Source organism: Thalassophryne amazonica, chromosome 8, assembly GCF_902500255.1.
Source record: "Thalassophryne amazonica chromosome 8, fThaAma1.1, whole genome shotgun sequence".
NCBI classification, from domain to species: Eukaryota; Metazoa; Chordata; class Actinopteri; order Batrachoidiformes; family Batrachoididae; genus Thalassophryne; species Thalassophryne amazonica.
Genome location: NC_047110.1, coordinates 58,524,692 through 58,549,629, shown reverse-complemented (window position 1 = coordinate 58,549,629; position 24,938 = coordinate 58,524,692). Strand labels below are relative to the sequence as shown.

The 24,938-nt window shown below is 41.8% G+C and overlaps 1 protein-coding gene across 3 annotated transcripts; it reads right to left on the bottom strand.

Annotated features, from left to right (window-relative positions):
• Positions 1-246: 246 nt before the first annotated feature.
• Positions 247-24,789, bottom strand: ighmbp2 (immunoglobulin mu DNA binding protein 2). Of its 3 annotated transcripts, none has more exons than XM_034176387.1 (16): positions 24,614-24,789; positions 24,395-24,488; positions 13,774-13,943; positions 13,462-13,657; positions 13,236-13,333; positions 12,922-13,085; positions 11,993-12,193; positions 11,776-11,923; positions 11,512-11,686; positions 11,247-11,429; positions 11,055-11,173; positions 10,862-10,956; positions 5,487-5,610; positions 999-1,835; positions 723-922; positions 247-500 (listed from the first exon to the last, which is right to left on the bottom strand). In XM_034176387.1, the coding sequence occupies exons 2-16, from the start codon at positions 24,469-24,471 to the stop codon at positions 306-308; spliced, it is 2,982 nt and encodes a 993-aa protein (XP_034032278.1). In that variant the 5' UTR covers positions 24,472-24,488; positions 24,614-24,789; the 3' UTR covers positions 247-305. The 3 variants fall into 3 exon arrangements, with proteins under 3 accessions (XP_034032278.1, XP_034032276.1, XP_034032279.1); XM_034176385.1 differs by having other exon boundaries at positions 24,395-24,491; positions 24,619-24,789; XM_034176388.1 differs by having other exon boundaries at positions 723-924; positions 1,016-1,835; positions 24,395-24,491; positions 24,619-24,786.
• Between the last annotated feature and the right edge of the window lie 149 nt (positions 24,790-24,938).

Genomic DNA, 24,938 nt, shown 5'->3' with positions numbered 1-24,938 from the left:
GTCCGATACAGCGACCGCATCACTGCAGACGCTGCACCGATCCGTCTATTGATCTCACGCTCCATCCATGTCTTCTATAATACATTCCAATTCTAAGATAGAACTCTACTAGTGTATACTAAAGTATATCTAAATATGTAAAAAAGGAAGCGTAGAATAGAATAGAGTAGTTCAATGCCCATGGGTACTATTCCTGAGTGTTATTCATAAAAAAAAATAAAATAAAAAAAAATGCATTAAACATTTTAAATAAATTATTTAATCCATTTTATACAAAAGGTTTCACGTTTGTTATTTTCCCATCATTAACTGTCCTCTTTGTTTTTTGCTCTCCTTTGTGATGCCATATCTTTCAGTTTAGAGTCCAGTTTTCGCTGTAGATATGCCTTCTTACTGGGGTCCAGAGACCTCTCTTTCTTCCCACTGCCAGCATAAAGAACGCCTTCTTTGATTATTCTCATCCGGGCATGAGACTTGGCTTTGTCACCGCAACCGTGAACCTAAAAGTGACAGAAGAAAAGCAGATAAATCACCAAACCTGAAGGCGTTATTCTCTGTAATTTAAGATCGTCATCTATGGCTCAACAATGCAAATGCACACTGGGCAGGTAATCCTTGTTGTATCAGTATCATCCCGATAGTACACAGCTGAATGAACACCTCTAAAATATTTGCTAAAATAACTAGTTTCAAGTCAGTTCTTCACTTATGGCACCTCGTACCTCAGGGATATGATGGCTGAGACAATACTGCCTGTTGCAAAACAGGCAAAGCTGACCAAGTGTCAGGACTGAAGCTTTACACTTCCCAAAACTGCACACGCTATCAGCCTTCACCACTGCTTCAATAAGTGCATCAAAGTCATGATCTGAAGTCGTGGCAGCAGCAATGTCACAGGCACCAGCCTTCATACGGGCCTTTCCTAGGAGAGAATTAATTGTTTAGGTGATCTCTTGCAGGCATACATACAAACGAAAGTATACTGTTGTATTGCAAACCTTTAACCGGCTTGTCGTTCTTTGAATATTGGGACTGTGCTGGGGGGTTGGTGCCCCGTTGCTTTTTTTGTTGGGCATTTCCTTCCCGTTTCTGCTCCTCCCTTTTCATTCGCTCCAAATGTAAACTTTTTAGGTCTAACGGAGGTTGGCGTAATGAATCTCGCTGGATATTTGGGATCGTTCTATCTTCCAGTCCTGCTGCTTCTTTTGCTTGTGCAGGCTCCTGCACTAGTCCGTTCTTCACAGGCTTGGAAACCGTGATACAGCGGTCTTTACCCTCCCCTTTGCTCTCATGCAAGAGGCCCAGTTCCTCAGCAACTTGATGGACAAGCATTCGATCATGAGAGTTGAATGATGATGGAAACTGTAGTTCAGTTTGATTTAAATCTTTCAGAAATCTCTCGACATGCCCTCTGATCTCAGTGTATCTGCTTTTGGCCTGCTCTTCCTCTTTCAGTGCCGATGTAGAGGACTTTGTGTGCTTATTTCGACCGTCATCATTGTCCTTACTGCTGCTCCCGCTGGATTTCTTCTGTTCTTGCTTCGCCTTGCTTGGAGGATGATCTCTGACCTTCTGTTTGGTCGACACAGAGCTGCTGGCAGAAGCATCAGGTGCCTTTGTATCTTTGTGGTCACGGGTATAGTTCTGCGGTACAAGATCTTGGATGTACTCAAATGCTGTTCTGACTTCCCCAAACTCAGTCATGTGACTGATGAGTGACTTTAGAAAAGCGTGATTCTGAACAGTCTGTGTGTCGCACACGACGGCAAGATGACGTCTGGCGCGTGTAACAGCAACATTTATTCTCCTGTCTTCTGCCAGAAATCCAACTTCACCTAAAGACAAACCAACCAACAAATATACATGTGTAACAAGGAAAGATTAACTGATGCCAGTGTAACAGAGTTAAAAAGGCCTGTTAAACCCCTGTTAATTGGTTATTGATTGTCCCCCCCTTTTTTGTATTTTCACTGTTACCTGGAATTATTTTCTTGTGTATTGCCCCATATTTTAGTTGGTCCTCTGCACTCTTCTTTGTTGATTAGTGTCTTTTTCTTCTTCAGGTACCTCTGCTATAAAATCAGGAGTACCTGTCTACCTCTTCCTCTCTGGAATGCCCTTATGAAAGAGTTGTCTATCTCATCCATTATCGTCCTGTGTTTTAATGTTCATCCTGACTTTTACATTTTATTTATATCACTGTTAACATCGTGTGCATTGTATGCACTAGAAGAGTGCGCATACGTTTGATGTGTTGGGTCAGGTGCACACGTGGCGTATCCTAACCTGTGTATATGTGTTGATTAGAGTTTGGGCAGAACAGACTGGGACTAAAACAGACTGTGTTTTACATGATTAAAAAGTATGTTAGTTTATATTATTTTCTTCTTCTCTGGAATGGAAGAGAGTTGGGGCGGAACGGAACGGGGTTTAAAAGAGACTGTTTTATTTTACATATTACCAGATCTCCAGACCATTAAATGGAGTGAGTATCTCCTCCTCCAAATAATCCTTGCTGTGTCCTGTGTGTCCATCCGCATCACACCAGCAGTCACACAACACAACGCCATGCCATGCCAAGAATATACCGGTCACACCAGCAGAGTTAAAACTAATTCTCACACACACACACACACACACACACACACACACACACACACACACACACACACACACACACACACACACACACACACACACACACACACACACACACACACACACACACACACACACACACTTCCATGTGAGGAGTTCAACTGGACACAGAGCATCTTATGAAAAAAGAACCTTGCTCAAAAGCACTTGAGTGATGTTGACCACTTTGCTTAAAAAATATAATACAACCCCAATTCTAATGAAGTTGGGACGTTGCGTAAAATGTAAATAAAAACTGAATACAATGATTTGAAAATCCTCTTCAATCTGTATTCAACTGAATACACTGCAAAGACAAGATATTTAATGTTCAAACTGACAGACTTTTTTGTTTTTGTGCAAATATTTGCTCATTTTGAAATGGATGCCTGCAACACGTTTGAAAAAAGTTGGGACAGGGCAACAAAAGATTGGGAAAGTTGATGAATGCTCAAAGAACACCTAATTGGAAACTGGTGAGCGTCATGATTGTGTATAAAAGGAGCATGCCCAAAATGCTCAGCCATTCACAAGCAAAGATGGGTGAGGATCACCATTTTGTGAACAAGTGCTTCAGAAAAATAGTCCAACAGTTTAAGAACAATGTTTCTCAACGTTCAATTGCAAGGAATTTAGGGATTCCATCATGTACAGTCCATAATATAATCAGAAGATTCAAAGAATCTGGAGAACTTTCTACATGTAAGCGGCAAGGTCAAAAACCAACAGTGAATGCCCATGACCTTTGATCACTCAGGCGGCACTGCATTAAAAACCAAAATCACAAAATCACTGTGTAAAGAATCTTACCACGTGGACTCAGGAACACTTCAGAAAACCATTGTCAGTTAACATATTTCGTCACTACATCTACAAGTGCAAGTTAAAACTCTACCATGCAAAGCAAAAGCCATACATCAACAACATCCACAAACGCCAGCGGCTTCTCTAAGACCGAGCTCATTTTAAATGGACAGATGCAAAGTGGAAAAGTGTGCTCTGGTCTGATGAGTCCACATTTCAAATTGTTTTTGGAAATCATGGACGTTGTGTCCTCCAGACAAAAGAGGAAAAACACCATCCAGATTGTTACCAGTGCAAAGTTCAAAAGCCAGCATCTGTCATGTTATGGGGGTGTGTTAGTGCCCATGGCATGGGCAACTTGCACATCTGTGATGGCACCATCAATGCTGAAAGGTACATCCAGGTTTTGGAGCAACACATGCTGCTATCCAAGCAACATCTTTTTCAGGAACGTCCCTGCTTATTTCAGCAAGACAATGCCAAGCCACATTCTGCACGTGTTACAACAGCGTGGCTTCATGGTAAAAGAGTGCAGGTACTAGATTGCCCTGCCTGCAGGCCAGACCTGTCGTCCATTGAAAATGTCGGGCACAATATGAAGCGCAAAATATAACAACGGAGACCCCGGAGTGTTGAACAACTGAAGTCATACATCAAGCAAGAATGGGAAAGAATTCCACCTACAAAGCTTCAACAATTAGTGTCCTCAGTTCCCAAACGCTTATTGAATGTTGTTAAAAGGAAAGGTGACGTAACACAGTGGAAAACATACCACTGTCCCAGCTTTTTTGAAATGTGTTGCAGGCATCCATTTCAAAACAACAATAAAATTTATCAGTTTGAACATTAAATATCTTGTCTTTGCAGTGTATTCAATTGAATGTAGGTTGAAGAGGATTTGCAAATCATTGTATTCAGTTTTTATTTACCTTTTACACAAGATCCCAACTTCATTGGAATTGGGGTTGTATAACCTGTTAAGCTGACCATGCACTATACTTTGTGTCTGTGCTGCAGCAATATTTCACAGATGGAACACAAATGCAATGCAGTGTGTAGGGCTTATGCTGTATCCCACACCCCCTTTGGGTTGAATGCAACATGCGCAAAATTTCAAACATGTTCAAAATTATGCCATCAAGCAAAAACAACAGCCGCAGCATCCGTGTGTGTACTTTATTTTGCACCTGGGCTTCAGTTTAATGTATGCACATGCATATATAAATGTGTCATGAAAACACAGAATGAAGTACTTCTCGATAATAGTAGGTCCCTTTGGCTGCTCCCTTGTTTTCACTCAGGGTCATCACAGCAGATCCAAGGTAGAGCTGCATGTTGATTTGGCACAATTTTTATGCCGCTGCCCTTCCTGACGTAACTCCACATTCCATGGAGAAATGTGGCAGAGGTGGGGTTTGATCCGGGAACCTTCCACAATGAAACCAAGCACACTAGCCACTTGGCTACCACCCCTGCAAATACCTCTCGATAATAATGCACAATTGCGCTCAAATGTCTGCAGCATTTGCTATCTGCACTCATGTGCACCACTGCTCAACCCAAAAGTAAAGTTTTACGATTTGGGGCAAGAACCTTGGAGTTAACTTCAGCATTACAGCAGGTGAATTTTCCTTCAGAACACTCTAGCCTGACACACTTTATATAGAGAATGAAGAATTAAAATAACCTCTTATTATCAATTCAATCTATATATTAAAAACCAAGTAGCCTCTGTGTACGTGTGTATAACTTCGATTACGGACAAACTGGGGAGAGCTGACATTTGCACTTTGGTATGTCTATGCATTTTGGGTCAAGGATGAACGCCGCATCAGTGGACAGTAGACATTGATAACTGCATTCTGGACTCACACGCCGATCCAAATCATTATAGAAACTTTGCATAATTTATTACCACCCTTGAAAATGTCAGTGACCTATTTTATGAACACTACCCAATCTAGAGCCCATGGATCCCCACAGGCAACGCGCTAGTTAGTCTTATGGTGTAATGCAACATGCAAAGGCTCTTATCAAGGAATTACCTTTTCTGTTTGAGCGCACCAAAGACAACACCACAGCCTCTTTCTCTCGGCCCTGAAATCCATCCACGGATTTGACTTCAAGCTCTGAATGCCTTGCAGAAAGTTTCTGACGCAGAAGATCAACCTTTAAAGAAACAAAAACTATTATCGTCAGGTTACCACTGTTAAATCTATTGACCTACTTATTATTACAACACCAAATCCGAAAACGTTGGAACATATGGAAAACAAAAATATAAAAATCCTGCAGTGATTCTTACATTTACTTTTGACTTAGATTTCACAGTATGAAACCAAGACATTTCCTATTTTGGGTGATCACGTTAATTACATTTGCTATTGTCCATTCCTGCCTTACAGGCCTGCAACATGTTCACCAAAATAAGTTGGGGCTGGTAATGGTATTAAAAAAATAATAATAAATAAATAAATGAATAATATTATTTCAGACAGGTGATATAATGAGCTGCATGTGTCTGTTCACTTCAATGAGATCGCACATACGAGGTGAGGGGGGAAACGAACAGATTTAGAGAATCTGGGTTCATTTATCCTAAATCAATCAAACAGGAAAAAAAAAAAAGCTTCTGCCACCCCAGGAACATCACTGAAATGTGTTTTTTTTTTTTTTCCTTACAAGATTTCGTTCTTAAGGCACCTGAAAATGAACTTGCCATGCTGGGAAAGAGAGTGGTATAGAGCACTACTGTAGTGTCATTTTTTGTTAAGGAAAGATGATGTGCTAATGAAAAACTTATCATGAGAATATGTAATGCCAGAAAAGGGGTTTGTTGTGTATTTTCGATGACAGTGAACAGATGTTTAAAAGAATATATGTTTTGTGCAAAATGTATGTTTTCTTTCAAAGGAAACCATAAGGCCAGAATTTGGAGTTAAAGGTATAATTTGAGTGAAACACTTAATCTGTGAAGAATATTTTATTAAAAACGTGGGATTTATCAGAGGAGTAAATTTTCATGGTTCACGGCCTGTTGACCGAGAAATGAACCCACAAGCCTGGTAATTTTTCATGATGGTTTTTTTAACACCTCCACCCTGACCGAGAATGAACTCACTGGCTGGGGGATTTCCAAGAAATGAATTAATTTGCATTTGTATAATGATGTCATTAATAACTGTTTTTTTAAGGAGTGCTAAGTTTAGAAAGGCCCACTTTGGGTGGAGTTACTGACCCCTGACGTGTATAAAAATGCATTGTCAGAGTTCGTCTCTTTGAGCTGTTCGGGTGTCCCTGAAGACTCTATGGATTTTGCTTCCTTTTTTGTCTGCAAAAAATAAAAACTGTTGCTTTGAGATTTTGATTCTCTGATTTTTTGGGGGGTACCTTTGAGGAAATGTTTTTACGATTGAGCAGTTAAAAAGGGACTTTGTCCTAAATTTTACATGACATGAATATGACAGCACCATACACTCACAAATATCAAGTGGACAAGTATTATTGTATTTGTCCTGATCAAACAGATTATGAATGAACCATTTATTTTAAGAGCCACTATTTTTTAAGTTCAGGCAGTTTTACATTAGGGTGCGAATCAAGCCGACTCAGATTTCAACAAAACTTGGCTCAGAGATGGAACCTTCCAAGAAACGAACTCTCCCAAAATTTCTCGACTGAAAACCAAACTGTGACCTTGCCAGGGGCCATAAAAGTTCAAGGCAAAAATATACTAAAACTGATATTTCATTAAATTCCCATTGTTCCAGTGGTGCAACATTCAGCGCCATCAAGTCCCCAAACCTCCCTATGTCCCCAATGACATAGGGAGGCACACGCTTTCATCTTATATACATATTTGGTTGGGGGATCGATGGCGCTGAATATAGGGGGCACTCAAAGTCTGGTCATTTTGCAAAATTGCCTGTATTTAAAGGCCCATAACCCTCTGTGCCATCAAGACCCCAACCAGATTTTAATGTTATCAACAATATAGGCCCTACTCTATCAAAGGCAACTAAAAAAAAAACATTGGGGTCTTGCTGGCGCTGGCCATCAAGGGGCGCCAAAGTACTCAACTTGCCCAATTTTGAGGAAGTTTAGCGCCACCTGGTGGCCCGCGCTATCAGCCTTTTGTAACAAAATTTGCAGGAGTGGATAAACCAACATCTCTACTTTATATAACATTTGCCAGAATTTGGGGGACTTGTCTTAGATTGATTTGATACCACTTTAAAATCAGGATTTAGGTATGAAAAAAAAATAACTTCATGAAAATTCTTATGTTCTGTTGAACAGAACATGTTCACAAGCGTGTTGAAATAGCAAGTGATACTAATACACATGTATTGGATTGACTGTACATAAGGGAAGGAGAATCAAAACAACATATCATCAGATCATACATGCATTCATGTAGTAATTCATGCAATTGGGTTAGCGAGCATATGTTCAATGACCTGATTAAAAAGGGGTATCAAACCAGGAGGAGTCCCCAAAATTCTGCAAACTGGCACAGAGGGTTACGGGCCCTTAACTACAGCCAATTTCGCAAAATGGACCGACTCTGAGCACCCCCTATATTCAGCACCATCGATCCTCCAACCTAATATGTATGTAAGATGAAAGAGTTTGCCTCCATAAGTAATTTGATAGTTAAACTGAATTGGGGACTTGATGGTGCTGAATGTTACACCACCTGAAAGATGGGAATTTAATGAAATGTCAGGTTTTGCGTATTTTTGCCTTGAACTTTGATGACCCCTGGCAAGGTCACCGTTTGGTTTTCGGTCAAAAAAATTTGGGAAAGTTCATTTCTTGGAATGTTCCATCTCCGAGCCATGTTTCATTGAAATCTGAGTCAGGTTGAATCACAGCCCGCCTGATCCTGAAAAAAATTGGCTCTTAATTGTCATCTGAATGTGTTACAAGTGTTCTGTTCACATACAGTGTGGAAAATAAGTATTTGAACACCCTGCAGTTTTGCAAGTTCTCCCACTTAGAAATCATGGAGGGGTCTGAAATTTTCATCTTAGGTGCATGTCCACTGAGACACATAATCTTAAAAAAAAAAAAATCCGGAAATCACAATGTATGATTTTTTTTTTTTTTTAAATAATTTATTTGTATGTTACTGCTGCAAATAGGTATTTCAACACCTGCCAACCAGCAAGAATTGTGGCTCACACAGACCTGTTAATTTTTCTTTAAGAAGCCCTCTTATTCTGCACTCTTTACCTGTATTAACTGCACCTGTTTAAACTTGTTACCTGTATAAAAGACACCTGTTCACACACTCAATCAATCACACTCCAACCTGTCCACCATAGCAAGACCAAAAAGCTGTCTAAGGACACCAGGGACAAAACTGTAGACCTGCACAAGGCTGGGATGGACTACAGGACAACAGGCAAGCAGCTTGGTAGAAGACAACAACTGTTATGATTATTTATTAGAAAGTGGAAGAAACAAGATGACTGTCAATCGCCCTTGGTCTGGGATTCCATGCAAGATCTCACTCTGTGGGGTAAGGATGATTCTGAGAAAGCTCTGAACTACACAGGAGGACCTGGTCAACAACCTGAAGGGAGCTGGGACCACAGTCACAAAGATTACATTAGTAACACATGATGCTGTCATGGTTTAAAATCCTGCAGGGCAGCAAGGTCCCCCTGCTCAAGTCAGCACATGTCCAGGCCCGTTTGAAGTTCACCAGTAACCATCTGGATGATCCAGAGGAGGCATGTGAGAAGGTCATGTGGTCAGATGAGACCAGAATAGAGCTTTTTGAAATCAACTCCACTTACCATGTTTAGAGGATGAGAACAACCCCAAGAAAACCATCCCAACTGCAAAGCATGGGGGTGGAAACATCATACTCTGGGGTTGTCTTCTGCAAAGGGGACAGGACGACTGCACCGCATTGAAGGGAGGATGGATGGGATCATGTATTGTGAGGAGTGGACCAAAATCCCTGTTGCAGTGTGTGCAAACCTGGTGAAAAACTACAGGAAATGTTTGACCTCTAACTGCAAACAAAGGCTACTGTACCAAATATTAACACTGATTTTCACAGGTGTTCACATACTTATTTGTAGCAGTAACATACAAATAAATTATATATATATTAAAAAAAAAAAAAAAAAAAAAAAAAAAAAATCATACATTGTGATTTCCGGATTATTTATTTTAGATTATGTCTCTCACAGTGGACATGCACCTAAGATGGAAATTTCAGATCCCTCCATGATTTCTAAGTGGGAGAACTTGCAAAATCGCAGGGTGTTCAAATACTTATTTGTGAGAAGAAAACTCTATGGCTGGAAACACGAGTCTGACGTGTGGTTTGAAAATATCAGCCCAGCTTCAGTTTGAATACTGAACACTACTGGCCAGTAGATGGTAGTAGAGATCTTGAAAACACAAAATTCCAGATAATCTGTGTTGCTACGTTTAAGATGCATTTAATAAAAGCAAACAATAAAAACATCTATAAACCCAGAGAATATATTCACGTGAGTTTTAGGCAATAGAGTTTAATGCTGTTGTCCTGATCAGAATGTCTGAAATGCATTTCTCCTGTCGTGAACGTACTGAGATTACCCTATCCCATAATACACCAGGACACAGCATGCCCCACACTAAAACCTTAAAAATTAGAGCATTACTTTAAAACTAAAACATATATCTGATATTTTCACTTTATAAAACTTCAGAAGTGACGTTAATTTAAATAACTTGTCCAAAATGAGTTTGGTTAAAATTTGAACCATAAGTTAAAAATGACTTGGGTTATATTGGCCGCGTATCAGTATGGGGTTAAAAAAATTAGGGTTTTTTTTTTGGGGGGGGTGACCGGTTCTCGTTTGCCTGCAGAGGATAGAGCGGCTTCTCCTAGAAACAGCTCTCCTCTGTTTGTAGAGGGTAGAACTGCACATCTGTTCACTTTTGCTTACCACGTTAACAGTCTAAAAGTTAATCGGAAGATAATTAGTCCGATAATGGTTTTCAAAGTTATCTGAAAAGATAATCTGATAATGAAAACTTTATCTTCGATAATTATCGGTTATCGGATTATCGGAACTGTGCCCACCACTGATTGAATATAGGTTGAAGAGGATTTGCAAATCATTGTATTCTGTTTTATTTACATTTTACATAATGCCCCAACTTCACTGGAATTGGGGTTATGGAATCAAACAATGGTGATTGTCTTTATGTTTAAGGTTATGAGTGATTGATGTTATATTTAAAAGTATTTTTATTTCATTTATATAGCACCAAATCACAGCAAAGCTGCCTCAAGGCGCTTGGCTATGTACTGTACAATTTTTTTGCATCTTTATTATGACACAAAACAGTCTTACTTGCTAAGATATGCACTATTTAATCCCTGAATATGTCAAATTCAATCATTTACCTGCAAATTGTATGGAGCAATAACAGCTATATCTTTGGCTTTCACTCCAGCATCAGTTAAGACCTGAATGTGCAGTTCAACAATGTCGACTTCACCTGAGGAAACATTTTACAAACCAACCAAATAAAAACTGTTTAACATCATTCCTGTTTTTAATTTACTTTGGGGTTTTTTTCCAATAAAAACAACTGACCTTGATTGCCTTTGGACTGCTCATCTGCAAGCTCCATTTCAGTCAGACCACAGCCTGCAGTGTCAATAAGAAGAAGTGGCGTACTTGTTTCTTCAATGCAGGTGACTCCTGGTAGATCCCTGTTTGGATCGAACATATTTAATTAAGGTGTCTCTTCCCTGAACTACACAAGAAAAATATGTTGATTCTCACTTGAGCAAATGACTATCCACAGAAGAATGAGCAATAAGTCTTCCATGGTACATCTCTTTGGAGGCCCATTCCATGATGGCACTGTTCATTCTGTACTGTACTGTCAGCATGCGGACCACCGAGTCCCCGTACATCTGGATGAGTCTCTCCATGAGACTGAGAGACAAACCTTTTGATGCAGTCCTGCGGTAACATAAAAGGACATGTTGCACACCAAACAAAACTTTGACAAACAAGTATCAAATTACAGAGAACCAGATTTTACTTTTGTGATTTAATAGTGGGCGGTAACTGCTTGTAGTCTCCAGCCAGAAGGCACTTGTGTGCTTTGAGCAGGGCGATCCAGCAGCTGCTCTCCAGGGCCTGAGCACATTCATCGATCACAACCCAGTCAAAATGTTCTGCTGGCAGGAATTTCAAAGGACCGTCATCACAAGCCCCTAAACACACACAGGCACAAAAAGTGACTTCTTTTTGCTTTCAACACTACCACTACAACTGACTGACATTTTCTCACTGCATCACAAACCTGTGTTGGTTGATAACACAACATCAGCACTTTTTAGGATCTGAGTGATGGCTGCTGTCTCTCTGGTTTTCAGCTCTCTTCTTAACTCTCCAACTTCCTTTTTGAAGCTAACCTTCTCTCCTTTGTCACAAATCATCTTCATTCCCATCTTAAAGCAAAATACATAATTAAATATGGGAAAGATGATGAAAGCAGTAACACAGACAGACATACTTACAAAAGCTTTATCGATGTCTTTACGGATGTCAGCAATGATGTTTGCATTGTCACTCTGAGCAAGGATGGCATCCAGTGAATGCTTCTGGATGGCCTCCAGCAGTCGGGCAGGATGTCCCAGCCTCAGGACTTTGGCCTTACAACGAGCGAGACTCTCCACTAAATTATCCACAGCCACATTAGATGGTGCACAACACAGGACCTTAAAAAAGCCACAAAGAATCTATCTACTAAAATGATTTACAGACTGCAGTTCTGCAATGACGATATGACAGGACCCAACTAGAAGTTCTCAGAGAGTACATAGCGCTAACAAAAAAGAAGTACAGCTTTTAACCACAGATTCCATAAAGAGAAATCCAAGGGAGAAGAAAAATATCGGAACCTCCCTATGCTGTACTTCGCGTAACAAGGACAATGATCAGAAAGCTGACTTTCCCACTTGTATTAAGTGAGTATGAGTTAACATATCAGCACAGAATCTGTGAAAAAACAGAGCTTCAGGTTTCTAGATCAATTTGCTAACTCAAGCAACGTAAATGCAGCCCCTTAAAATAAAAATCTGGACCTTGATAGGGATCTGCACTAAATTAAATATACTGTTGAAATGTCTCATTATGTGAATACCTGATTTTTCCCCCACAAAGGTGTATGTACCATTTGCCGAGAAATTGATTTAAATCTGAAGTAGTTCTATCTCACAATGTTAAAGTAAAAAAAAAAAAAAAAGTTTTGGAACCGCCTAGTTAATTAGAGCTGCTCCACCCACTCTTCCACTAAGTTACCAAGTTTCAAGAAAATCGGTTTGATAGTTTTTATGTAATCCTGCTGAAAGAGGAAAAAAACAAAACAAACAAAAAGCCAGCACTGAAAACATTAGCTCCTTGGCAGAGATACAGTAATAAATGTGACTTTATTTTTTCCTTGCACCTTTTGACCTTGTTTGACCGCTTGGAGGATGACCTCGACAACGGTGGTGGTTTTCCCAGTGCCCGGTGGGCCATGAATCACAGCCAGTTCTCTCTGAGACAGAGCAAAGGACACAGCTTCTCTTTGGGACTTATCAAGGTTTGGGTTAAAGAATTCTACTTGATCTGAGGAAACATAAAAACAAGGTATAAAATGTAACACACTATCTTACTTTGTGTTAAACAGTGTACACTGTTTAAAAGCTACAGTCAGTCACAATTTCAAACAAACAAAATACAGAGTGGTTGCTTTTGCTTTGTAAAAGCATTACTTACTTGGCTGTGACTGAGAAGAAGGTTTTGCATCTCCAAAAAGAACATTTATGAGACTGACAGCAGGTCCACATCTGTATCCATTTAATGCAATCAAGGCACTGCAGATGAGATGACAGTTGCACTTGCAATTAAGTGTTTCATTACTTGCTTCTGTCTTCGCAATTATTGGTAGAGCAACTGATCAATTTGATTCTGAACTAGCTACAATACTCATTATGGCGCTTACAGTTTCATCCGTTTGTATGTGACATCGTTTGCCAACTTTAAGAGGTTGTAAAGGGAATCTGTTTCAAAATGGTGGCCATCTTTATTGTCCTCAAAGGCAACACTAACTGATGTTTGGCCAACCCTCATCACTATTCCTGTGCCAAGCTGGGAGGATGGGCTGCATCCAGTGGTGTTGTACAAGCCAACAATGTCTCCTGTAACACAGGCCACAGACAACTTCCCATTTAGGACCATAAAAAAAAAAAAAGAAAAAAAAAAAAAAATCAGTCACACACACACAAAAAAACAACAGCATATTTTTCAGTCTTACCAGGGCCAAAGTTGTTGCTTGGAAGAACTGATGCACCAAAATGCTTTCTCGGCTCTAGGATAAGCACTGTGTGGCCATACAAGCCCGTGGATTGGCTACCGATCTGTAGCTTCAACAAGCACACGCCTTTATTTTGGAGATCCTTGAGAGAAACATTCTCCTGCCATATCCTGAGACCACAAAAATGTATTTTAAGACGGGTCTGTAGGCCCAGACCCCCTACTCCAGGGGTGGCCAAGTTCGGTCCTCGAGAGCCACATTCCTGACACTCTTAGTTGTCTCCCTGCTCCAACACACCTGAATCCAATGAAACGAGAGCCACATTCCTGACACTCTTAGTTGTCTCCCTGCTCCAACACACCTGAATCCAATGAAACACTCTTTCATTGGATTCAGGTGTGTTGGAGCAGGGAGACAACTAAGAGTGTCAGGAATGTGGCTCTCGAGGACCGAACTTGGCCACCCCTGCCCTACTCTATATCATGTAAATGCATAGTGCATCTATATTTTTTTTAAGCAGGTAGCCATCTACCTGCTAGAAGTAGGTCCAAAGTAAATAAACAGCAAAACAATTTTTTTTAATAATTTTGTTTCTGTACACCACCACAATGAAGCTGAAATGAAATTATCACCTTGAATTTTAAGGATTTAACAAAAATATCACAATCATTTAGGAATCAGACATGTTTTATACACAGTGCCTTCATTTTCAAAGTCCCAGAGCTGACTACACCAAACAGACTTACTGCAGAGTACCACACTTTGTGACCAGTCAAATGGAATCGAACCTGATTGGACCGCTGGTGCAGGACCAGCTTGTGTCATCATGTGATCTTGTCGTAGCATTCTCTCTGTGGTGAAGAAAATAGTCTCTTGATCAATTCAGATGGGATGGTGAATGCGGTGAAAGAACAGGCCAAGTCTTGACGCTCACCATTTCTGACAGACTGTGAATGTGGTTCTAGATTCTCCTCAATATTGCCCACTGAAAAGTCACTTGGAACTGATTTATTTCTGGTTTGGGGTGGCTGTGCACAATGACTGTCAAAGTCCTATGGCAGTTACTGCAGATGTCCTGAAATGACTACTCATAACAGTTTTATGTGCCTAACATTCCAAGTTCTGCCAGTTCTTTATATACACACACACACACACACACACACACACACACCGGGTAAAATAAGTATTGAGCATGTCACCATTTTTCTCAGTAAATATACTTCTAAAGTTGCTACTGACATGAAATTTCCACCGGCTTTTCATCCAAGTAATCCACACATACAAAGAAAGCAACCATAGATGTCCACAAACTAAGCTATGTGTAATAATGTGAAATGACCAGTGGTGGGCACAGATAACCAAAAAATTAACTTCGATAACAGATGATCAGATAACTGAAAAGTTATCTTCGATAAAGATAAAACAATAAACCACCCAAAAAGTTTTCGAAAGTTACAGATAACCGATAACAGATAAATTCTAATATTATCTCTGGCACATTTACAACTACTAGTAAAACAAATTTAATAGCTTCTAATAATATTAAAAATAACAACAGACCCAAACAATAAGACCATACTTTTTCTTTCAACAGTCTGCCCCTGCTGGAAGCTGTACAGCACTCCGAGCACAGACAGAAGCACCCCGTGACCCAAACAATGAGACCACACTTTTTTCTTTCAACATTCGGTCCCTGCTGGAAGCTCTTGTTTATGACAGCCCTCCCAACACAGAGGTGCTCTGAGAGCAGCCATAAAACCAACCCTGTATTAATTATAAAGGTCCGGTCATGCGCAGGTCTTGAAAAATAAAGTCATATTGACTTATGGTTTTGATTTATAAATAACATTAATACCAATAGAATTAACTCCATTAATGTTAATTCTGTCATTTGTACAAAGTTAAAATATAACATATATCTTTTAATGTTGAATAATGCACTAATTCTGGGGTTTTGTAACAAAGAGACAGATCGCAAAGGATTCTGGGTAAAGGTGCCTGCTAAACACTGACTGGTTCAGTCATTCATTATGTAAACCAACACGTTAATGTGACGTCTGTTGTGTGTTGGTGTTTAAATATGCTTTTGTAAAATATTCCATTTTTTTTATTTGTAAAAACAGGCATTTTTACAGAGCTCTGGAAGTGTCATCGCAAATTTTTTTGCATGTTTTTTTTTTGCATTCTTTTTTTTCATTTTTTTTGCATTCTCTCTTTACAACATTCATTTGATGTTGTAAAACACTTTACACTGTGCGAGATGATTTTTCATGCAGGAATTTTTGGACCAAGTTTCAGGTTAATCGTGCGTCCTGCATCGTGTAGAGTTCATGGAGTATCAAGCTGTGGTCAACATCTGACGAACACCTCCTGATCGCTGATCGTATGGTCGAATGAGAATCAAACCTGTTTGATATATTATTGTGGTCAGCCGTCATGAGGTTATCCTGCTGCTGAAAGCTACAAGCAGCATCCAACCGTTCGCACTGTACCTGTGCAAACACTGCAGAGCTGTCTTGTAATATTATTATTATTATTATTATGCAGTTTTGTTTTTAAACTTCATTTGTAAAAAAAAATCCATTTGCAAAGCAAAAATTTGATTTGACAATCATCTTTGTTTCTTTCTTTCTTTAATATTTATTTCATTCATTTAAAAGAAAAAACAGAAATAAAGCATCACAATCACCAGAATGCAAAGGAGCAGAAAGAAGAACAAGTCTTATATCTGACATAACCAGGGTCAAAATAAATAGAACACTGCCATCTACTGGTCCCCAGACACTGCCATGAACACTACTGGCCAGTAGACGCTAGATGGCAGTAGAGGCTTTCAAAACAAATTCTAGATAATTCCTGTCTGTTCACATTTAAAATGCGTGGAATTTAACAAACGTAATTTAAAAAAATCAACGTCTATAAACGCAGAGAATATATACAAGAGAGTTTTAGGCACTAGAGTTTAATGCTGTTGTCCTTGGAGCTTGAACAGAGTGTGTGAAATGCATTTGTCCTGTCGTGACGTACTGAGATTACATCATCCTACCCATAATGCACTGCGGGGCAGAGCATGTGTTTTTCCTTTGTCTGCAGAGGATTGAAATGCTTTTTATACAAGCAGTTCTCTTCTGTTTGCAAAGGTTATAACTGTGTGTCTGGTATAAACTTTTTAACAGGTGGGTGCTGAACTAATTTAAAAAATGCTTGTCACTGTTCAGCTTTGTTTATTTTGTTTATCGGTTTAAAAGTTATCGGACAAAAATTCATCAGAAGATAATTAGTCCGATGATGGTCTTTAAAGTTATCTTAAAAGATAATCCGATAATGAAAACGTCTTTGATAATTATCTGTTATCGGATTATTGGAACTGTGCCCACCACTGGAAATGACACAGGGAAAAAAAGTACTGAACACCTGAAGAAAGGCAGGTGCAAAAAGGCATGGAAAGCCAAGACACCAGCTGAAATCTACCAGTAATTAGAAAGTAGTTCTGTCCCTTGTTAGTGCAAATTAATATCAGCTGGTTCAGTCCCAACTAATGGCCTATAAAAAGGTGTCATGTGTCACACAAGAAACATCTCATGATGGGTAAAAGCTGAGAGCTCTCTCAAGATCGTCGCAATCTTATTGTTACAAAACAGGTGACAAATGGCACAGAAGGATTTCTAAACTTCTGAATTTTCCAGTGAGCACTGTTGGAGCAGATCAGAAAGTGGACAAAACATAATTTCACTATAAACCAGCCATGACCAGCTGCTCCTCACAAGATTTCTGACAGCAGACTAAAAATAATTATTAGAAGAATTGTCCAAGAGCCAAGGACTGCTTAAGAAAGACCTGGAATTAGCAGCAAGAAAATAATAAGTACTGCACTCAATTGGTATGGCTTGTATGCACGGTCACCACGCAAGACTCCACTGCTGACAAAAAGCTCATTTAAAGTTTGCTGAACAACATTTAGACAAGCCTGTGAAATACTGGAAGAATATAGTCTGATCAGATGAGACCAAAACGGAACCACTTGAATGCCATAATGCACACTATAAATGGCACTGTACATCACCCCAAAAACACCACATCAACAATGAAGTTTGGAGGTTGGAACATCATGGTGTGGGGCTGTTTTTCAGCATCTGGCACTGGCAAACTTCATATAATTGAAGGAAGGATGAATTTTAAAAAAATGTACAGAGACATTCTTGAAAAAAAAATTCTATCAGGATGATGACAATGAAACGAGGGCAGACATTCAAGGAAACTCTCACTTGGTTTCAAAGAATAAGAAAAAAAGCTGCTAGATGGCCCAGCCAATCAAATAACTTGAATCCAATAGAAAGTTTATGGAAAGAACAAAAGATCAGAGTTCATAGAAGAGGTCCCCGGTACCTTCAAAATTTGAAGACTGTTTGTGAGGAAGAATGGGCCAAAACATGACACCTCAGCAATGCATGAGTTTCTGGAGGTGTCTTGAAACTGTCATTACCAACAACATTATGTATTAAATACATTTCAGTACACGCGTTCAATACTTTTACCTGTGTCATTCCATTTTATTACACATAACTTAATTTGTGTACTTATTAGTTTCTTTGTGTCTACAGATTACTTGGGTTGTCACTGACACCTGGCGAAAATTTCATGTCAATAACACATTTACAAATATAATTACTGAGAAAATTGGTAACGTGTTTACTACTTATTTTACCCACTGTATGAGCTACATTGTGTTTTGCCTTGGTGCAGAAAGTGCTAATCCGACTGCTGCACTACAAACAGTGCAGTAACAGTTAAATTAAAAAATTGCAGCACTTGGGCTCAGTGAAGGACTAAAACACCAAATCAAATACGGCTATTGATGTAAATGAAGTCAAAGACATATTCAGTGACTTGGAAATAGTCATATATCCATTCAATAGCAAGCCCCTTTGGCTGGTCCCTTGTTCAATTTTCAATTCAATTTCAATTTATTTTAATTTATATTGCACCAAATCACAACCGAGTTGCCTCAAAGCGCTTCACACAAGGTCTAACCTTACCAACCCCCAGAGCAACAGTGGTAAGGGAAAAACTCCTTCTGAGGAAGAAACATCAAGCAGACCAGACTCAAAGGGGTGACCCTCTGCTTGGGCCATGCTACAAACATAAATTACAGAACAATTCACAGAACAATTCACGGACGAGCCCTCCTGTGGGTTCACCACCTACAGAGGGGGCCATGGAGGTCGGGTGCAGAGAGGATTGGGTGGCGGTCAAGGGCGGGTGGCCCGGTCCATGCTCACAGCCCCTGGCTGTTGGGACGTGGAATGTCACCTCGCTAGGGGGGAAGGAGCCTGAGCTTGTGCGGGAGGTTGAGAGATACCGACTAGAGATAGTCGGGCTCACCTCCACGCACAGCTTGGGCTCTGGTACCCAACTCCTGGAGAGGGGCTGGACGCTTCATTTTTCTGGCGTCGCCCACGGGGAGAGGCGGAGAGCTGGGGTCGCATTGCTTATTGCTCCCCAGCTCAGTTGCCAAGTGTTGGAGTTCACTCCGGTGAACGAGAGGGTCGTGTCCCTACGCCTTCGGGTCGGGGACAGGTCTCTCACCGTTGTCTCGGCCTACAGGCCGAGCAGCAGTGTAGAGTACCCGACCTTCCTGGAGTCCCTGGGAGGGGTACTAGATAGCGCTCCGACTGGGGACTCCATTGTTCTCCTGGGGGATTTCAACGCCCACGTGGGCGGCGACAGTGAGACCTGGAGGGGGGTGATCGGGAAGCACGGTCTCCCCGATCTGAACCCGAGTGGTGTTCAGTTGTTGGACTTCTGTGCTAGTCACAGTTTGTCCATCACGAACACCATGTTCGAGCACAAGGGTGTCCATAAGTGCACGTGGCACCAGGACACCCTGAGCCAGAGGTCGATGATCGACTTTGTAGTCGTATCATCTGACCTTCGGCCACGTGTCTCGGACACTCGAGTGAAGAGAGGGGCAGAGCTGTCAACTGATCACCAACTGGTGGTGAGTTGGATCCGCTGGGAGGGTAGGAAGCCGGTAAGACCTGGCAGGCCCAAACGTATCGTGAGGGTCTGCTGGGAACGACTGGCGGAACCCTCTGTCAGCGAGGTCTTCAACTCCCACCTCCGGGAGAGCTTCTACCAGATCCCGGGGAGGTTGGAGACATGGAGTCCGAGGGACCATATTCTCCACCTCCATTGTCGATGCGACTGCTCGTAGCTGTGGTCGCAAGGTCTCTGGTGCCTGTCGCGGCGGCAATCCCCGAACCCGGTGGTGGACACCAGAAGTAAGGAATGCCATCAAGCTGAAAAAGGAGTCCTACTTATCTTTGTTGGTAGGTGGGACCCTAGAGGCAGCTGACAGGTACCGGCAGGCCAAGCGTGCTGCAGCTCATGCGGTCGCAGAGGCAAAAACTCGGGTCTGGGAGGAGTTCGGGGAGGCTATGGAGGAGGACTATCGGTCGGCCTCGAAGAGATTCTGGCAAACCGTCCGACGCCTCAGGAGGCGGAAGCAGCTCTCCACCAGCACTGTTTACGGTGCGGGTGGGGAGCTGTCAACCCTGACTGGGGATGTTGTCGGGCAGTGGAAGGAGTACTTCGAGGATCTCCTCAATCCCATCGTCCCGTCTTCCGAAGAGGAAGCAGAGACTGGGGACTCGGAGGCGGACTCATCCATTACCCAGGCCGAAGTCACCGAGGTGGTTAGAAAGCTCCTCGGTGGAAAGGCTCCTGGGGTGGATGAAATCCGTCCTGAGTACCTTAAGTCTCTGGAGATTGTGGGGCTGTCTTGGCTGACACGCCTCTGCAACACTGCGTGGCGATCGGGGACAGTGCCTCTGGATTGGCAGACCGGGGTGGTGGTCCCTCTGTTTAAGAAGGGGGACCGGAGGGTGTGTTCCAACTATAGGGGGATCACACTCCTCAGCCTCCCCGGTAAGGTCTATTCCAGAGTACTGGAGAGGAGAATTCGACTGATGGTCGAACCTCGGATTCAGGAGGAGCAGTGTGGTTTTCGTCCTGGTCTCGGCACACTGGACCAGCTCTACACGCTCCATCGGGTGCTCGAGGGTTCATGGGAGTTTGCCCAACCAGTCCACATGTGTTTTGTGGATCTGGAGAAGGCATTCGACCGTGTCCCTCGGGGCACCCTGTGGGGAGTGCTCCGGGAGTACGGGGTCCTTTGCTAAGGGCTATCCGGTCCCTGTACGACCGCAGCAGGAGCTTGGTTCGCATTGCCGGTAGTAAGTCAAACCTGTTTCCAGTGCACGTTGGCCTCCGCCAGGGCTGCCCTTTGTCACCGGTTCTGTTCATTATTTTTATGGACGAATTTCTATGCGCAGCCAGGGTGTAGAGGGGGTCTGGTTTGGGAACCACAGAATCTCGTCTCTGCTGTTTGCGGACGATGTGGTTCTGTTGGCTTCGTCAAATCAGGACCTTCAGCGTGCACTGGGGCGGTTTGCAGCTGAGTGTGAAGCATCCGGGATGAAAATCAGCACCTCCAAATCCGAGGCCATGGTTCTCGACCGGAAAAAGGTGCTTTGCCCTCTTCAGGTCGGTGGAGTGTCCTTGCCTCAAGTGGAGGAGTTTAAGTATCTCGGGGTCTTGTTCACGAGTGAGGGACGGATGGAGCGTGAGATCGATAGACGGATCGGTGCAGCATCTGCAGTGATGCGGTCGCTGTATCGGACCGTCGTAGTGAAGAGAGAGCTGAGTAGGGGGGCAAAACTCTCGATTTACCGATCGATCTACGTTCCGATCCTCACCTATGGTCATGAGATTTGGCTCATGACCGAAAGAACAAGATCGCGAGTACAAGCGGCCGAGATGAGTTTCCTCCGCAGGGTGGCTGGGCGCTCCCTTAGATATAGGGTGAGGAGCTCGGTCACTCGGGAGGAGCTCGGAGTCGAGCCGCTGCTCCTCCACGTCGAAAGGAGTCAGTTGAGGTGGCTCGGGCATCTTTTCCGGATGCCCCCTGGACGCCTCGCTGGAGAGGTGTTCCGGGCACTTCCCACTGGGAGGAGGCCCCGGGGACGACCCAGGACACGCTGGAGGGACTACATCTCTCGGCTGGCTTGGGAATGCCTTGGGGTTCCCCTGGAGGAGCTGGAGGTGGTGTGTGTGGATCGGGAGGTCTGGGCGGCTTTGCTTGAGCTGCTGCCCCCGTGACCCGACTCCGGATAAAGCGGAAGAAAATGGATGGATGGATGGAATTCACGGACGAATATACAAGAAATGCTATTGGCGCATAGGACAGGAGGATCGCCAACACGAATACAACTCCCATCTCTGGATGGAGCTGCACCTTAAAGTAGACCTGCATTGAAATAAATACAGTCAGATCTTTGGACCAAAAAATGACTTATATTTACACATAAGATCCTTCTGAATGTAGTAAAGTAAATCTGCAAGCCCAGATCTGTCATTCAAGGGAGAAATCTTCATTTAAAAATGAGAAATTTACAGCTAAAATTTAGCCCTCCGCAAAACTGTCATCACATCCGGGACGCTGCCTAGACGTCAGGGAAAAGATCCTATCCCTGCATGCATTGCGCGCGCCAACTGTAATTTGTGGATTTATGTCAGTTTGCATCTGCACCTTTTTATTGTCTTATTGTCTTATTATCATATTGTCTTGCGGTACGCTTGGTGAGTACACATTTCTTTTATTTGTGCTTGAAAATTATTTTTGGGGACTGACTTTTTCATACGCCCGTTTGATAGAGTGGTGTCGCATTGAAAATCTACTGTCTTTCGCCTCCGGTGTTACCGTCACGGGTTACGGAGGCGAGACCCGCAAAGAATTCAAGTCATTAAAAAGATATAAACCTCTCTCAGTGGGCCACGGAGCTCTGTGGCTCCGATTACCGAGACGTGCGGCACTGCAGATTTTGACGCAAGAAGTTTGTCCTTGTGAGCAACAGATGTCACCGGGCTCTCCGCATCAAAACAGCGAGCGTAGTCTCTAGACTTTTGCCAAGTTGGCTGCACCTCCATTCAGTAGACAGAGCTGTGTCTGCGGCTGTACAGCAGACACGGGGGTGTGAGTGGCCCGCGGCGGAATTTAACGAGCACATGCACTCAGTAAGTGCATCGGAGGCAGGGAGAGCGAGGCGTTGGGGAAGAATGGCGCCCGCTGTTGATGTCGCTGCTGATCTGAGCATGCAGAGCTGTATCTCGCATTCATTGCAGCTTACGTTTGGATGTTGAAACCAGGATGTGTATAACAGTAACATTACTAACAGATAAAATCAATTTCAATGCGGGATTGGACTGAAGGGAGCGTGTCGTCTTGTCCCCGACGTCATGGAAATGATCCGGATGTACAAACTGTTTTCGCGGAGGGCTAAATTTTAGCTGCAAAGTTGTCATTTTTAAACAAAGATTTCTCCACTGAATTACAAATTTGGGCTTACAGATTTACTTTACTGCATTCACAAGGGTCTTATAAATACATATCAGCGATTTCTTTCTGAAATCTGACCACATTTATTTCAATGCAGGTCTACTTTAAATAGAGAAAAACAGAATCAGGCATCAGAAAGACAAAAAATACTGTATAATTTGCCAGTATTAAACAACAAGAAAAACAGAGAAATACTAAGGTGATTGCCGGCCACTAGCCCTAAACTTCACTAAAAGACCCAGAATTTAGGTAAAGTTGAGGCTGCAGCACACTCCAATTACTAATAAATGAATTTAAATAGTAAAAAGCGTAAACAAAACTGTACCTGTAACCCCCCACTTGGGGTCACCATAGAAAATCTAAGGTGGATCTGTATGATGATTTGGCATAAGTTTTATGTTGGATGCCCTTCCTGACGCAACTCCATGTTACATGGAGAAATGGGCAGGGGTGTTGTTTGAACTGGGAACCTTCTGCACTGAAACCCAGCAGACTAACCACTTGGCCACCAACCCTTCATGTATCCATTCAATGACCTGCTAAATAAATTTATCAATGACTTGTCTCTTGAATTGATAATTTGTATGCAAAACTAATCCTAATAGATTGTCAGCTTACTTATGGGCTCTCAAAATGAAAGGATTTTAATTTAATTTTAATTACACTGTGGTGGTCTACAGAGCCTACATTACAATAATTGTGTCACTATCCAATTACCTACAGACCTAGCTGTAGCTGTACTGCAGTCATAATGGGTAAAATGGTTTTCTTACAAACCAAGTACGAAGACTTGAAATTTCACTTACGCTTGTGTGAAATGTACATTTGCTGCACTTGCTATCAATTTGTTTCTCTGACTTGCAAATTTCTTAGGCTAAAAGTGTGTGTTGTAAATGTAATTTTAGGCTGCAATGCAACAAAAAAAGTGCACACTGAACCAGAGGTGCCAGAACAAATTTTAAATTCTTATATTATTTAATTTTAAAGTGCATGTTCCAATTTATCATTTGTTTCTTGATTGCTGTTTTGATTGTTTGTTTTACTGTCTCATTTTTTTCCTGAAACACCTTGTATGTATCACTTGAAAGTGCTGTGTAAGTAAACTGAGACACATCCGAGTGTGGAGCTATGTCAACCAACCGCATATTTTATTTACAGAAGGAAAAGTTTACTGTCGTCTGAAATAAAAGTTAAGAATCAAAGCATGGGTGTTATTCTATGTACCTGGTCTCCGCTATCTCAGCTTCTCTCTCCTCCTGAAGAAGTTCGAGGGTCTTTGACACAAACTGCTCAACTGCCATTATTTCCTACAAAAACCCTGAAAGGTTTGACACAGATACGTGTCAGCAGTTCGAGCTAAAAAGCCGCAAAGGTTAGCTAGATAAAAACAGTTGCTAACGTTAGCAGCTAGCAAACGACAACGGCCAAATTCAGTCAGCTTACCTGAAGTCTTCAAATAGGACAGAGGTAGGAAAAAAGACCTAAAAATACGAGAAACAGATCGATTTTCATTTTACGGGAACTAACTTCATTGAAAATACCAAAAACGTTTGATCAATCATGCTAAAAACAAACCTCTTCTTCATAGCATTTGGACCTCAATTTCTTGTACACTACCGCCACCTACTGAATTGCAATGCTTATCTGCCCATAAAATTCTCATTTTATGATAGAGGGCGCTGTATGTTTTGGAAAAATTAAAACTCATTGAGAGATTTTGTCATATTATAATATATATATGTCATAATATATATATATATATATATAT